At 40.4% G+C, this 17,694-nt stretch overlaps 1 protein-coding gene across 1 annotated transcript in view; it reads left to right on the forward strand.

Moving 5' to 3' along the window:
* tbx15 (T-box transcription factor 15) overlaps positions 1-17,388 on the forward strand; it is a 33,861-nt gene extending 16,473 nt beyond the window's left edge. Inside the window, exons 4-8 of the mRNA XM_085373851.1 lie at positions 734-905; positions 6,170-6,337; positions 6,587-6,651; positions 12,910-13,007; positions 15,479-17,388. Of these exons, the coding sequence (XP_085229977.1) occupies positions 734-905; positions 6,170-6,337; positions 6,587-6,651; positions 12,910-13,007; positions 15,479-16,311 (1,336 nt within the window). The 3' untranslated portion in view covers positions 16,312-17,388. The remainder of the gene's footprint in view (positions 1-733; positions 906-6,169; positions 6,338-6,586; positions 6,652-12,909; positions 13,008-15,478) is intronic.
* The last annotated feature ends 306 nt before the right edge of the window (positions 17,389-17,694 follow it).

A 17,694-nucleotide genomic window follows, 5' to 3' on the forward strand; every position in this document is an offset into this window, starting at 1 on the left:
TCCTTTCCTGTTTTTTTAATCAGCGCACACAGAGTTAACTTGTGGCTTGTCATTTCTTTTTAAAATGAGGGTAAAAGTCAGTTACTTTTGTCACATTTTTTTCTTTCTCTCTCGCTTTCTTCTCCCTCTCTCCCTGCTGTTTAATGGGTGGGTCGCCCCATTGTACCCAAACTCACACACAACATCGTCAAATATTACGGCTTTGCTTAATTGAAACTATGCAGCAGAGCGTGCGACTGCATATGGAATATTTTATGTTGCGCTTGTTAGAAATTTCAAGCGCAATGAAGAAACAGCAGATGAGTTTTTTAACAGCCGGTGTTGTGGCAACGTGGCCGAGTGTTTGGAGTTTGTTTTCCAGCGAAGCGAAAAAAGAAAATCACTCCAGCTTATTTGAAATCCAAACAGGCTTTATAATAACCCCTCTAACCCTCAAATAACCTCAAATGAGTTTTCAAAACAGTGAAGTGGGGAGGGAATACTAGTCACGGACTAACTTTCTGGGGAACATGATTAAGAAATCAAAGCAGAAGAAGTCTCAGTGAAGAGACATAGAAAAAAACAAGTTTACAATAACATTTAGAGTTACTCGATTTAAACATGCACAGGTCTTCTAGAACATGCAATGTCAAATGAAACCTTTGTATTTCTAGCATAAGCTCAGACTCATCCTCGTGTATCCGTTTGTGTGCGCCAGCGTTGCTTAAACCAGGTTTCCCACTGTGTTTTCTAGGTATGTGTACCACAGCTCCAAGTGGATGGTGGCGGGAAACGCAGACTCTCCGGTTCCTCCGCGGGTCTACATCCACCCAGATTCTTTGGCCTCAGGGGACACGTGGATGAGGCAGGTGGTCAGCTTTGACAAGCTCAAACTCACCAACAACGAGCTGGATGACCAGGGGCATGTAAGCACAAGACTTTTCTCTGCTACTAAGTTAACAACAACAAAACATCTGTTATGGCACTTTTGAGTCTGGATGTTTCATCACTTCCACTTTGATGTCTGGTCAAATCTACCCCCTCCACAATTGTAGTGTGAAATAAGCAAATTCTTCCTGTGACTGGAATTTATAACAAAGCTGATCAACTGCACATTTCTTCATGGCTGACTGATTTGTAACTTTAAAAAATACAAGTTCTACAAGTTCTTTTAATAAGATGATTTTTTTGTATTGACTTAACAGTGAAGACACATGAAGAGTAGAACTTACTTACAAAACACTAGATCAGTCATGCTCACCTCCTCTCTTGCTAGTCCATGTGCAATAATTTCGATGTTTCCCAAATAATGTAAAGTAGTACAAGCATATTTACAACAATGCCATGAAATGAGAACTTTAAATCATGCAGTGTAAAATGTTAATGGTTTAATTTTAAGCTCACTTCCTTAAACTGCTGCTGAAGGGCCCATGTGCAACTTTAAGGCCACTGGACCCAAAGGCCAATCAAATGTGAGTAAATGGTGCTACGCAGCTAAATAATCTGAATACGAAGCAGATTATTTGTCAACACTACGTTTTTAAAATTTGCAAATAAAAGTTTTGGAATCGTCGTTTATGTTCGTCGTTATATCTTAGAACAAAATCTAGAAATATTTTAAATAAAAGCTGAAGCAGCAGTGTGGATAAAACTTTGGACCACAATGACATACAAAAACAGAGTGACCTATCTGAGCTGCATTTGGTTTAAATGTTCAAGCTGTGATTTATACACATGCACTCGGTGCACTCCTGGAGCTGTGTGGCAGCTTGTGGATGGAAATGTTTTGAAGTGTTTTCTTGAAATGAAAGTTGACACGTTTCTTTGTAGAATTTGTGCTTTCGGGACTCACAGAGCCGTGAGACTTGTTCACAATCGAACCAGATATAGTGCATTCACGCTCAGGCCGCCCCCTTTTTCGAAGGATGGGCTGCTCTGAGTTCATTTAGAGGATTAAAGTGGAAAGATATTAAAAGTTTCCTTGTTTGAATATATCATTTTCCTTTCCTTGGGGGATTTTGTTAAGGTCATTTAAATGATTGAATTTGATTTGTAGTACGCTCCAGCAGCCACATCACTGTGCTAAATTTTAAGTCTGACCACAGTCTCTCTGATTTACTGCCCTGCTTGTATCCAGTCAGTAACAGAGGTAGTTAGCTATAGTGAGCCTCTTATTGCTTCTTGGCTGCTTAAAATATGTTATCCGGGCTTCATAGGTGATATATTTAAAGCAAAAAAGCAAAAACTTTGACCATAATTTGTCTGATTTATTGCCCTCCTTATATATAATCAGCAAGTGGCCAGCAAGCTAAAATCAGTCCTGTATTTCCACTTGATTCCTCCTCTTATGGTAGAAATGAGTTTCATGTGAATGGAATTATAGTGAAAGCTGTTAGTTTAATTGTCCTCTTATGCTTAGCCCTAGCTTAAAAAAAAATGGCCAAATATAATACAGATAATATGAAAACTACCTAAGGTTGTTTGTGTAGCAGCACTGCTACCTATGACGTCAGCAGTCGCCAGCAGCAGACGTTGCATAAACACTGAGTGGTTTGTTGGAGTAGAGTTCGAACGTTACTTTTTTCTTATCAACACTGATGGAGGAAACAAGTCAATCAAAAGTTAAGTTTATTCTAAATTCAGCAACCTGTTTGATGTATAAATATCAACCTGTTTGCTAACATGCTAGCCACAGCCGCCATAAAAGTCTGTCATCTCGAGTCTGCATGAACTCCATGTGCTTTTAGAAACTAAAGGAGAGCTGGTGCTAAGAGAGGAAGGATGACACAGTGTCTGTCTGAGAGATCAGAGTTTCTGTTGCTACAAATCAACTTTGTTACTGAGAAAAAAGATCATACAGTTTTTATAGAAGCCTTGTAGTGACACCGCCATGACAGAGATGTCTCCTGCTCTGTGACAAAATGGCGGGTTCCACATTTGTGCAGCGCGGCAGGTTGCTGCTCTGCAGATGATCACATCAGCTCAGTGGTGACAAAAGTAACAACATCTGGGCGTCAGCGCGCGACGATTCGCTTGCAGGGCTTCTTCAGAGTGACGGGAAGTTGTCTTTCCTTTCCTGCTGCTCGGCTTTAGGGTCTTTGTTTCCCTGGAGGCCAAAGAAAATTAATTTCGGAGCTTCCTGTGTGGGAAACCTCACCACGTCTCACTCATCCTCCTGACTTGTGGTGTCGTGAAATGTCTGCCTCATCACAAACAGAAACCATACGTGTCATGAATCATCAGGTGTCACAACAGAAGCAGTCTGTGAGCAAAATCAATATTTTTGCACGTCTCTCCGAGCGCATTATCAGAGCAGCGTTGCCATTTTACAATAAAAACTTGATCCATTCACAGCACTTGTCAGAATTAAAAGTAAAGCGCAGACAGCGCTGGAAGTCCACCTCGAGATATTTAGAGACAGGGGTTAAATATGGAGCACATATACAAAACATTATCAGCTTAAACAACATGATTTATTGTTGACTGCATGACTTTAGATACTCTTTTAACCTGCAGCGCTCCATCATTCATTAAGGATAAAATTCATCCCATCATTCTGTTTTGGTCGAGTATGAAAGAAATGCCCAGGTTGCTCAATTCAAAATAACACAGCAATAATATAAAAACACATTAACTTAATCATGTCATTAACTTTATTGTTTTTCATATTATGTTGTTTATTTTTTGTAAATTATTATTTTACAATGAATTTCTTTATGTTAACATAACCGTAAAATAAATGACATGAAATAAAATGGACAAGAATTTCTTGTGGAATTTAAAATAATCTAAAGTGACATCAAATCCAGCAGGAACTTATACTCCACCAGTAACTGTGCTCCACTATATATACTTTAAATAATCTAAGCTTATAAAAGTTTATTTTATACATTCATACAGTTTCGTGCTATCTTGATGATGATTATGTTGAAAAATAAAGTTAAAAATAAATTCACAATATAATATTCTTATAATATAAATCATTTTACATAATAATGCTATTCTATAGAAAATCTGAACATAAAAATATTAGCAGTAATGATATCAACCAAATTACTGTAACTTTTTGTTTTACCTTTTTTTATTTGGCAAACTAATTACATTTTTTTAAAGTGTGTGTTGTTTGAGTTGGTAAGAGATTACAAACAAGTGCACTTTTTAAACTATGTTATTGTACGTGCATTACTAATGCATTCACATTTTATTTGTATTTTTAAACTGCAGTTATTATCAACATGCAATTAATTTGCAAGTATTTTTGCAAGACTGTTGAATGTTAGTCAAAGCAACAGTGTAACTGTTTTATATCAAGATTGCACTTTGCTTTTTTTGCTTTTATTTTTCAAATGCGGTGAAAACTCTCCGTCCAGCAGTTTTGTGTCATTTGCACACGGGGGAAACCGTGCCGCAAGCTAAAAGCTTCTCTTGCCTCAGTGCCTGCATGGACTCATTACACTCAGTCTGCATTCTTATAGCTTCAAATCTGCCTCATGCTGTCCCTCTCTCACTGTTCTATGGGAAAACCTAATAAAATGCTAAAGCAGACTCGACTAGCCAAAACATTTTTTGTTACTTCTGTTTTGTTCTTTGTTAATGATCCATTGCATGGTAACGTATCAATGCTGCTGTGTGAAACCGTTCAAAATGCCACAGAAGATGTTTCTACAGTCTGCTTTGAGGCCTTTGCCCCTTTTTCTTTTATACTGAGTAAAAGACCTTCCAGAGACACAGCTGACTCATATACAGTCAGTTAATCCTCGACCGTTTTCACAGCTGAAATCACAGGCTTGCTTTGATTACTAATTGTTTATGGTCATTAAAGTGTTTTAACTATGTTTTTAAAAAAATCAATTAAAGCCAAATGTGCCTTAGACATTGAACGGGATCTAACTTGGTGGACATGCACGCGACATCTGTTATGTGCATGTGTTGGTGTCCCTGGTGTGAATGTCCAGATTATTTTCAAAGGGGGTCCAAAGAACGTCATTACCTACCACGGAAATGAAAACACCACTTATTAAACAATTGTATTTGAGCATGAACAACTGTCAGCTGATGTCCTCTGGCTGCTCCTTGAGTCATTTGTTCTGAGTTCAGCGAGTCAAAGTGTGACTTTGAACCACAAGATAGTTGTTTCATTATTTTAACTTTTTTTTTCTTTTTGATAATTTACATTTTATTTAAAGTCTGTAAATAACCTGAAAATACGACTGGATTTTGCTCGAGCGCTTATGGCTGGAGTGGCAGACAATACGAATTGAAACTTTAGAATTTCACATTCTGTCAAATTGATTTGATATCACTATATTTAAACATTAAAATCTCCAAGATCATTTTTTTTTTCACAGCTCTGTTTTATCAATTGAAACAAACGTAGTCTGAAAACAACCCACAAAATGTGAAAGTATTTTTTCCATGGTGCAAAACTTATGCCTGGACGTGCTGCCTGGAGACCGTTCCTCTGACCACCCGGGTACACCACAGCACCCGCCCACGCAGTTTGATTGGCAGGTCATCACTGGGCAGAGCATGCCAAAACACCACAAAAATGAATACCGAGCAACACAGATGGAGACATGTCTTTAAAATGAGGATTGCAGATCAGCACATGCGTCTCCACGCAGATGCCCAGTCATGATTCGTGTGCGTGTAGTGTGTGTGATTTGAGGTCTGGAACACTGAATGTAATGTTTTTGATATTCAGAGGTGTTTTCCCCCTGCGGCTCTAGTTTGAAATGACCCCCTCTGTTGTAACAGAGTGCTGAGGTGGTGGGGGGGTTGTGGGTGTTTGGCTCTGGGGAGGTTTTCTCACTCTCAGATTAATCAGGAGCAGACTGAAAGCCTGAGGCGAGGTTGGGGCCGACACTGTCTGACGCCTCCGCTCTGCTGTGAAATAATGTGAAATAATCCTCAAGCCAGCGTCACTGCAGTGAGAACTTTGTTTCCGCTTAATGTCACGTAGCCCTGGTCGGGAATCAGTGCAGCTAATTGATGTTTACAAGAAAGCGTTTTTTTAGGACGGAGGTTTTATGTTGTATTTTGAGTGTTTTGTACATTTCAAGGCACCTATAATGCATTCACACACAGATTTGTAACTACCGAGATCATCCTTCACAGATTACGCACCCCTGCGTACATTCACACAAAATGACTGACTGCACTTCACTCTCTTCTTTTCTCATATTTACAGATCATCCTCCACTCCATGCACAAGTATCAGCCTCGTGTTCATGTCATCAGGAAGGACTTCAGCAGTGAACTGTCTCCAAACAAACCAGTGCCCAGTGGGGAAGGAGTTAAGACCTTCAGCTTCCCTGAGACAGTCTTTACCACAGTCACTGCTTATCAGAACCAGCAGGTATTCAGCTCTGACTTTATCACCATAGTAAAAACTGATTACAGGATATTACTTTAAAACAAAAAAAGAAATCAGACGTAATTTCAGAAGTGCTCTGAAATTACTCATCTCTGAAAAGCTTTAAAAAATCCCTTTATATAATCTGCTTTCTTAAAAATCCTCACATTTTATAGCGATGGCATTTTCTACTCAAGCATTTTTGAAAGTTTATAAATAAAATGTCTCTTTCTATGTTGTCCTTTTCTGCAGATTACCAGACTAAAGATTGACCGCAACCCATTTGCCAAAGGTTTCAGAGACTCTGGAAGAAACAGGTACATTGTTACAACATCATCCAGGCAATACACCCTCCTTAGGTGTCTTCAGTGCTTTGTCTCTGTTATCAGCCAAAGCAGTTATACTGAGTCTTAGCTGACACATGCAAAGAGATAAATAACAACCACGTGATTCAGATTCTCCAATCAATCTAACCTCTGTGTTGTTAGACTCTATGGGGGGTAAACAAAGAACCCCATGCTAATTGTTGCACTGTGTGACCTTTATTGTGGAAATAATCCTCTGAAGATAGCACACATGCAGCTGTTGCCCAGATCTGCAGTACAGACAGACACACTGATGCACAAGCGAGAGAAAACAACGTTTGTTCTCTTTTGCTTTCATTGTTTCATTCCTCTGATTTTCAGGTCTTAAACTAATAACCTGTACGTGCATAAACAGGTTGAAACTGGAAATCAATGTCAAACGCTGTCAAAACACTGAACAGATACTGATGTATGTATTTATTATGTATTTATTTATTTCCACTTTTTGATTTTATTAAGACTTAAAGCTAGGAGTTGTTTCTGCTTTGAAAGGTGTTGTGACAAAGGGTTGTAGCTAATGCCCGGTTATATCAATACTGATTCAAGTAAAGGCCCACCTATGTTTGTGTTGTTGGTGCCTTTCCAACAAATAATATTACTTGCTGGGATGTATAGACTGTCCAAGAAGTTTGTACTTAATCTTTGAGTAAATTTGAGTATTTTACTAGTCTGTTGCTTGGAACTGATATATGGTACCTGTGCGGCTTATTAACTGAGCTTAGCGGTAAACCTGCCTCTCCATCACCTCGTCCAAATATTGTTACTTCTGGCTCAATCACTAGTGGGTGCATGTTGCTGTTCCTAGAATATGGTTTGCTGCACTGTGACTAGCTAATGAACAAGTATCCATACATCTTTAATCTTAACTGTAAATATTTGCTTGTCTCTGACATCTGCTGTGAGCTGATTATTAGTTTTTCCACATTTTGTCAAAGGTACCAAGTTTTCATCTCTCTCACGGTCACCTTTAGCTTCAAAGTGGGCTGATTGTTTTTATTTTAGACATTTAGCTCCATAAAACCCCTAAAATTTCATCACTCACTTAAGACCTGCTTCAGACTGAAATAAAGCCATAAAATGTGATTGGAACAACGGCTACATGTAACTAAATTTAGGCCAGTTTAACCTAGACGTCTAGACATGCTTTGACCTGAAAATCACCATATCCGTGCTTACGGGAATATTAACACTGTCTGTACTCGTGTTTTCTTTCTTTTTTAATCATGCCCACATTCCCACACGACCTATAAAGCAGTGAAGCCGGCCATTTAGTCGCTATGAATTACAACCAGAATTCCGTGAGATATGTTTGCTCTCCTCTTCCTGACACAAATCCAAACAAAAGGCAAATGAAACACAATACAAAAATGGTTTGACTCTTATTGTCGCACGGTAAAAGGTTGCACTGGGACATGTTGTCATTACTGTCTTGTTACTGTGTGATGTTAGCCAGAGACAGCAGTCTGACTCTGCACTGTGGAATACTTACTTCTACTTACTTTTCAAGCTAACTAATAACATTATTGATTATGTTGGATTTTATCCTGATGCTTTCTTAGATGTTCTACATCACTGTTTACCTCTCCTTCTGCCTCTATCCCCCTCCTCTCGTCTCCTCCCCTCTTTTCTCTTGATTCGCCTTGTTGCACCCAGTCACTGAATCATCCTGTATCTATAACATAGTGGAGGAGAGGAGGAAAGAGAAGGGGTCTCCACACATGAAAGCAGCCCCCTCATCTGGTCCGCATTATTGGCGCACAGATATTTGAGACATCTTTTTTCGTTTTTCAGACAATAGACCGTTTGATTTATGAACTGGCATTAGAATTTCATTGCAGAAAAGCTACAGATGAAAAGATAACAGAGCACAAGAGATTTGTCTTTAGAGAGAGAAAATGAATTGATCCTCACGTACTGCTCAGGATTCCTTCCCTTCACGCCCGTCTGGGATTTGTTTTGGTTCAGATTTGGCCAGGACACACTGAGATTTCAGACTGCTTCTGTTACCTTAAAAACCCTCTCTCAGTCATTCTGAATTTCATGCTTTGTGTCGGAGCTGATTTCTTTTTTTTATTGCGTCATTCATGAATATTGTTAGCGAGCTGCAGCTCTGACCTTTGACCTTCATGCTGCTGTTTCAGAATAATTATGGTGATTTGGGAGTTTGGTCACACAGGATGAAGTTATTAGCTCAATATGAAATGTAACTGTAGATACGGCGTGTTTCCAGCTCACAGTCAGGTCTGATTTTTAATCAAGAAAAAAACTGCAAATATTCAGTTCAATCAAACATAAACGTCTGATTATAATTACACTTTGGCAAATCTTGAATTATGAAGGTCAACCCAGTATTAGGGCATAAATGCAATAAATGATCATATATCATCATGATGATGATGATGATTATTATTATTATTATTAACTGCAACATTGCTAATACAAGAGATAGGGCCAAGGGCAGATGCTTCTGCATCCCCTGAATTATTTTCACAAGATTTCTCAACATTTTGATGATCAAATGATGATAAACGAAACCACAATTAGCAAAAACTGGTTAAAAAAAATTTCATTAGCATGATAATCATGATTTTTCTCTTGGTCAAAAGTTTGTCTATCAAGGAAAAATCCTGCAACACGACCACCTCTGACTAACATTATCATCGATTTGGATGCAGTTTCCGATGTGGCAGTGATTGGATGCTGGCATCAGCATCAGGTGCAGCTTGTTAGGTTAGTGGCTCCTGTGAGCAGTCAGTGGATGTTGTCTGAAGCAAATGCCGATGTGTGTTGGCAAAGCCAAGAAATTCCAGCTGCACGGACAGATCAGGCGGAGTCGTTCGTAATTTTATTATGTGCACATGCATCCTTGGTGGCTAATCATCATCATCATCATCAACTTTATTTATAAAGCACTTTAAAACAACCACAGCTGACACAAAGTGCTGTACATTGGAACTGTAAAATAAAATGACATGAGATATAAATAAAAAACAAATAAAAGAAGAGTGAAATCATTAATTAAATAACTACTGCATTAAAAAAGAAACTAAGTCTCACTGAGGTTAAAAGCCAAGGAATAAAAGTGGGTTTTAAGACGTGATTTAAAAGTGGACAGTGAAGGGGCCTCTCTAACATGCATGGGCAAATTATTCCATAATTTTGGAGCCACAATAGAGAAGGCCCTGTCCCCTCTGAGCTTCCTCCTGGATCTCGGTACCTCCAGGAGCAGCTGGTCAGCTGACCTGAGAGACCGACAGGGTATGTGGGGATGAAGAAGCTCAGAGAGGTAAGGCGGGGCAAGACTGTGTAGACATTTAAAAACAAACATAAGAATTTTAAAATTAACTCTAAAAGACACAGGCAGCCAGTGCAGAGAGGCCAGCACGGGGGTTATATGCTCTCTTTTTCGAGTTCCTGTTAGGAGTCGTGCAGCCACATTTTGAACCAGCTGCAGACGTGAGAGCAATGACTGACTGACCCCCACATAAAGTGAGTTACAGTAGTCCAGGCGGGAAGAAATAAAAGCATGGATCACTGTTTCAAGGTGCTGCCTCGAAAGAAAAGATTTTAGTCTTGCCAGTCGCCTTAAATGATAAAAACTGGACTTCACCACTGCTCTGATTTGGTTGTCCAATTTAAAATCACTGTCCAACTTAAAACCAAGGTCAGTAACAACAGGTTTAAAATAGACTTCCAGGGATCCTAAAACAACAGAGGAGGACTCACAGGGACCACTGGGTCCAAACACCAACACTTCTGTTTTCTTTTTATTAAAATTTAAAAAGTTTCGAGCCAACCAAGCTTTAATGTCATCTAGACATGTCAAGAGAGGTTTTATGGAGATGGCATCCTTGCGTTTTAGTGTCAAATAAATTTGGCAGTCATCGGCATAACAGTGAAATGAGATCCCATGCCTTCTAAGGATAGAACCCAGAGGCAGTAGATACAGAGAAAAGAGCAGTGGCCCTAAAATTGAGCCCTGTGGGACGTCGCATGACAGAGGAGCAGAAGACGATTCGTAACCGAGAAGGCTGACAGAGAAAGTTCTATCTGACAAATAAGACCTAAACCAATTGAGTGCAGTGCCACCAATACCCACTACATCATGTAATCGAGAAATTAGAATATTGTGGTTTACGGTGTCAAAGGCAGCAGTTAGGTCAAGCAAGACAAGAACAACATGGTTACCAGAATCACATGCCAGAAGGATGTCATTAAAAACCCTTAGTAATGCAGATTCTGTTCTGTGAAGGGTTTTAAAACCTGATTGAAAAACCTCAAAGATGCCATTTTCATCTAGAAAATCTTTCAGTTGACTAAAAACAATTTTCTCTAAAACCTTGGAGACTAAAGGCAGCTTGGAAATAGGCCTATAGTTCGCTAAAACTGTGTGATCAAGGCCAGGTTTCTTAAGCAGTGGCTGTACTACTGCATGTTTGAAATTTGCAGGAACCACACCAGAAGACAGACTGCTGTTAATAATGTCAAGGACATACTGTTGTATACTAGGAAAAATTTCTTTAAAGAATTGTGGAGGGACAGGATCCCGTGGGGAACCTAATGTGTCAGATTAGGGTTAGAAAGGTCAACAGGTGAGACAGACGAGATAAAAGCAATTAACATTTCCTGTGCTTAGCTTGAACAAGTCACAATTATCTGTAATGAGTAACGACAGTCGTTTAGTCCACATCTTTCTTGTCACCTTGTGGTAAACACTAGATAGGAAGGAAAATCAAGGTAATTTCCAGTGAAACCAAACCTTGCTCGCCCCCTAATAAAATACTAACCCTCTCTTGATTTGCCTTCTCTGCAGCCAGGTTGAGCAAAATGTAAAAGTGCTGCAGCTGCAACTGAAAGCAGTGGAAACAGGCAGCTGCGCACATAAAAGCAGGTGTGACATATTTTGTTATTATTGCCACGCGCGTCTTTTAAACGTTACTCAGCTTCTATTAGTATCGGATATGGGTGACATAAACAGTTATAAAAAATACCTAAGGTACTTTCTTTGGGTTTTTAAGCTGTAAAATGAACGTGCAGCTCATTTGCTGTGAAGCATTACCAACCGATTCCATATTCAGGGGAAATTCCAAATTAATAGAAAGGCCAAACTTGCACTGCTAATTCTCAAATTAAGCACCATCTTGTTTTCCTTTTTCTGAGTTTCTTGTTGAATCTTAATGCGGTCCTCTCTCAGCCTTACGGTTATGGGGGTGTCGTCAGTTGTCTGGTGACCAGGCTTTATGGCCCGGTGGAGGGATACAGCTCATTTGTTGGGTTTTGGTCCCGCGGCAGCAGTGCAACTGTATGAATGAGTGCAGTGATGATGAGGGCTGGGCTGATTAGCATGGCGCACTAACGAGCTGCCACAGCCAGGGAGCTGGTGGCCCTAAAATAACACAGGGAGCAGAGCGGACGCTGCTTTGCCTGGGCCAGAGCCGAGCGCCATGTGGGGAAGTAAATCAAGCAGGAAGGAGAACCATGTACAGATTCAGGATGAAATGTCACCTCAGATTTATATGCACACTAAAATTCTGCTCCTTTTTAATGGCCCCAGTTTCCTCCTAGCTGGACTCTGGTTTATCCCACCTCTCTCTCCATCTACATTATATATCTCAAACCCACCCCAGCTCCCGATGTTTCTAGCTGTCTCACTGACATGTAGAATATCACTGCCCATTTTTCTTCCATTGATGTTTTCAGTATATTTAGATTCTCCCTCTATGTACTCGTCAAGTCACAGTTTATTAATTCTATTAACAGAAACGAGTAAATTCCTTATTTAACTCTATTAAAAGTACAGTTTTAAAATAAAGTTAAGTATTAAAAAGGCTGATTTTGGTGCAAGAGTGAAGAAAGAAATATGAATACTTTCCCCAAACTTTGGTTATTGTTCTCATTAAGCGTTTCAGTGTTCATTTCAAACATTTAAATGTCTATAGTAACAATCAAAGCTCATAATTATCTAAAATCAGGCTTCTAGAACTTTAAATACAACGGTGAGCCTGATCGAGGCTTCAAGCTTTAGACTAAAAAAAAGAGATACATGCTTAAAATCAGTGATTAATCTATGACTGATAATATTATTTTCTCTGTCCTAGCAGCAGCTTTTATTGTAAACTTCACTAAAAAAAAAAAACTTGCCTCTTGTTTTCATTTCTTTTTTTGTGTTTGTGTGTGTGTCCTAAAATTGGTTTTGCATGTCTCTGTCAGGACTGGCCTTGAGGCGATCATGGAAACATATGCTTTCTGGAGACCTCCAGTGAGGACACTCACATTTGAAGACTTTACAAATATGCAGAAACAGCAAGGTATGTAAATAAATATATTTGTGCAGTCCTTCTCATCTGTCTTAAAGGAACAAATTTACCTTAACTTTGTGATATTAAAAAAAGTATTACAGTAGAATAATGTAAGGCAAAAAAACCCCAACCTACTAATAAACTACTGACTGTGAAACTGTATGATATTGCTTCCTTTTACAATATGCTATATTCAGTCGGTATTTTAAACCTTTAGATCTTCTTTTCTATGTGTTGAAAAACACGCCACACAATTATAAGTTTCCGTTTTCTCAGTTTTTGACCAATAAATCAGTAAGTAAACTTTGAAGACTTTGATGGGTATCAACCAGATTTTAATGGATTCTTAAAATGACCCCACTTTACACCCCTACAAATTTTGGCATAACTTTTTGAACTATTGTGTTTACAGACAGAATGACACGCGTGCAAACGCTAACAAACACATAACCTACTTGGCAGGGGTAATGAAATGCAAAATGATGTTAAGAAACACACACACACACACACACACACACACACACACACACACACACACACACACACCATAATAAGTTTATGAATGACTGTCAGTACATCAAGGATCGCTGTATCATGATACCATCATTGTCACGGGCGACTTGCACGAGTATTGTAATTATGAATTAGTTTGTGTTTTCAGATAAAACCTGTAAACTGAAACCAAACATGAAACGATCACTGACTGGAACATTTTTACTTTCGTTTTTTTTTTTTTTGTGATTTTAAATGTATTTGGTTTAAAATTGGATTTTCATAACTGAAACGTCACATCATCTTTTTTTTTTTAGGGCTCATTACAGTGTAGTGTAATACATTACTGCACAGTTACCTAGAGTTGTGTGCAGTGGTACTTACCATGACCTTGGCGCATTGGTGTCCCAGTGTGAACTCTCCATGTGCATATTTTCCCTCCATATATCAGCTGTGGTTGTCCTTCATCTGAGCTTGGCCATACACTGCTCCTCTGGCAGGTCTGCCTGCGTCTGCTGAACTTTTCACATCACGCGTAGCCGTTGCAAATAAAATCGTTAAACAAACCCTGTGGCTTTTGGACGGCTCCACGACAAGAGTCAGCGTCACTTGGGCCACCTCCCTTTGTCTCAGCTCCAGAGTCGACAACCAGGAACGAGTCATGGCTCATATCAAGGGCCTCGCCGCTTTCAAGCAACTCTAAAGCAACGCTGACCTGATCCATGTTACCCTCGGAGGTCAGCATGACGTGATGCTCCATGTTTTGTCAGAGCGGGCTGACACGTGTTTGTTATCTTTAAACTTCTCCGCAGTGATTAAGATTTAATTAAAGTCCTTGCTCTGTCAGTGAACCCTGTATCATCTCATAAAGACTCTGTGTTGTGTGCATGTGCACTCTGTGGTAACTGTAAGGAACTGTGTAGCTTTGCTCTTATGGCACCAGACACCCTTTTCCCCTTCAAAGCAATCAAGCATTCTCCCTCGGCACTGAAGCCCCCCGAGCCCGTCTATCCAGAGGAAAACATGACATCACTTAACTATCGTTCTCTCTTTCCGAAATATATCTACCTTGCCCCCCTTTTCTTTTCTCTCCCTCCTCATAAGCTCCCCCCTTCATCTCCTTGAGCTGAGCAGAGCGCTGCGGCGATATTATCGAAGGCATATGGTGCAAAGAAGAGCCCGAGCCAAGCGAGTCCTGGATTATTTAGTTATGCGTCCTCCTCATTCCGGTTTCAAACTGAATTTTAGGACAGCAGCATGAACGTGAGCCAAGTTCTTATTAACACAAAAGTATGTGATTAATACCTCACAGCTTTCACATCTCTCTGAAAGGCTTGGCCTGAGGATCTTACTTGTGCCACCAAACTTATATGCATGTATTATATGTGGGGTGACACGAATCTCCTCAGAACAGAATATTTAATGCGGCGTGTTTTACAAAACAGTTCGTGATCGTGTATACAGAGTACGGCTGCAGTTGGTCTGAGAACAGGGGTTTGACAAAGCCCATTTGGATCAACTGACTGAGTTTGCATAACAACACACAATCTCATGGGAACTTCAGTTTGAAGCCTCTAGTTCTTCAGTCTAGTGCAGGGGTGGGCAATCTCAGTCCACGAGGGCCGGTGTCTCTGCAGGTTTTAGATGTGTCCTCGAACCAACACAGCTGATTTAAATGGCTAAATTACCTTCTCAACATGTCCTGAAGTTCTCCAGAGGCCTGGTAACGAACTAATCATGTGATTCAGGTGTGTTGACCCAAGGTGAGATCTAAAACCTGCAAAGAAACATAAGCAAAAGTTGAATGCAACAGAAACCGAGACATGTCAGTCACAGTGTGGTCATGCCCTAAGGGATACCCTGCTTTATCGCTTTTTAATGCAGGTTTAAGGCCATTTGGAGAAGCCTTTTGAGGCATTACAGTTTCTGGTACTCCCACATTGGCTTTTGTATAGTTCACTCATTCTCTCTGTATTTCTGTTTTGCAGGGGGCAGCACAGGCACTTCTCCTACCACCTCCAGCACAGGAACTCCATCTCCCTCTAGTGCAGCACACCTCCTTTCTCCCTCCTGCTCCCCTCCAACCTTTCACTTGGCCCCTAACACCTTCAATGTGGGCTGTAGGGAAAGTCAGCTTTGCAACCTGGGCCTGTCGGAGTACCCTGCCTGTGCTCGCAGCAACATGGCGGCCCTACAGGGATATGGCGGCCTGGCTGAAAGTTCATATGGACGCCTCCAGGCTGCAGGGAGTGCTGTGGCGTCTGGTCAGCCCTCTGAATCCTTTTTGCCACAGAGGACTTCCTCTTTGATTGCTGCCGGCATGCAGGGTAGCACTCACGCTTCCCTGACTGGCAGCGGCAGTGGCGGCGGCGGCGGGGGCAAAATGGATGGCTATAGCGGTCAGCTCGGGTCATTCCCAGCCTCTCAGCTTCAGTACGTGATGCAAACCGGGGGAAGCTCCAGCTCAGCCTCGTCCTCTTCATCCGGATCCGCCCCTTCCTCTGCCCACATGTTTGGTGGAAGCCACCACCACGTGCAGCAGGGCTCCTACAACGCTTTCTCCCTCCACAACCCTTACAATTTGTACGGATATAACTTCCCCACTTCTCCTCGCCTGGCCGCCAGCCCCGAGAAACCCCAGGGCGGTTTGCTCTGCTCCTCCACTCCTGCAGGGGCATTCGCCGAGCGCCAGTACTTGTCCAACGGAAGCATGGACACCATGCACATGATCGGCAACACCACCGGTGGCCAGCAAAGCAGCAGCTCTTGTGACGGACGTCAGTATGGCTCCTCGTCTCAGATGTCCATGCACATGGTGTAGGAACTCAGACCCAACCTTGCAGGGCGCCACGTTTTTAATGTCTTCAATATGAAAAGTAAATCTACGAACCTGGTTTGGTGTTAAGTTTGAACCAGTGTTTTCACATGAAGGATAGATATACTGAGGTACAAAGGAAGCTTTCAGAAAAAGGATGTCCTCTCAACATTTTGTTTTTAAAGATACTTACAGTGGAAGACAAAAATATTATTTAATTATCTTTGTATTAATGAAGGACGGCAACTTGACAGCAATGAAACAACAACCTCATTCAGATCAGTGTTATAAGAAGTGGCAGTGTACTTACTCTGGTACAGAGGGGATTATCAGTTGTGAGTGTCATTGTGCAATAGAAGCAACAGGTTCTTCAAAATGACTTGATTCTTTGGGGACTCAAATGTCATCTGCTCTTCCTGCCATTCTGTAACCAAAGAACCTTCTATGTGATACAGAGGGCTTTTACTTCACTCGGCACTTGTGCCATATTAGCTTGGGAATGCCAAAGTGTCAGTGGTTGCTGACAAAATCCACAGTTTTTGGCTGGAATGAAATAGACAACTGGACCGGATCACCGAATGACTCTCCATGCTCCACGTACATGCAGGAGAGAAACTGGTGCATGCTGTGGCAGATGGTGAAAACACACAAATCTGGTAATTGATGCAAGAGTTCACTGAGGAACTTTGGCTTCATCCTGAAAATGCCAGCATATATGCACATTAGAAATCAGGACTTCACCACGCAACTCAACCTTTTCTCCTCTAAGACTGGATTGGTTATTTTTTGAGTGGATTCTGTTTTAAATATATATATAAATATATGTATAAGATGGCGAATGCAATCAATAACATAAGCTTAAAAAGTTGTTGTGTGACAAAAAGTAAGCAATAGCAGCACAGAGTAAAGTATGTTGTGACGTGTATTACAGATGTGTATTTAAGTGCTGAACAGTATAGCAATTTTACAGGACAATCTGTTATTAAAATGTGTGAAAAAGGGGAAATAGCAACGTAATTCTTTTTTTGTGAAACATTTTAAAAAAATGTAAATACAAGTGCCAAGCACCTAAAAAACAAACAAACAAACAAAAAAAGAAACCCTCAATAAACGTTTTAATTCATTTACATGGGTTGGATTTCTTCCCTCTCTGTGAACAGTACAGGCAATTATTCTGGAAGATTAAGAACATACGACATTTTCTAATTCAGATGAAAAAAATGCGTCTTTGTTAGTAACATATAGACTGTATATAAGGACTTGACAAGGTTCCTAGTTTGAATCCCAGCTGAACCCTTTCTGTGTGGAGTTTGCATGCTCTTTCTCTTCTCTGTGAGATTCCTGTGGATACTCCAGCTTTTCTCAAAAGTGCAAAGACGTGCATGTTTT

This window comes from Diplotaxodon limnothrissa, linkage group LG16, assembly GCF_057381915.1.
Source record: "Diplotaxodon limnothrissa isolate DT_005_m linkage group LG16, D_limnothrissa_male_GT1.1, whole genome shotgun sequence".
NCBI classification, from domain to species: domain Eukaryota; kingdom Metazoa; phylum Chordata; class Actinopteri; order Cichliformes; family Cichlidae; genus Diplotaxodon; species Diplotaxodon limnothrissa.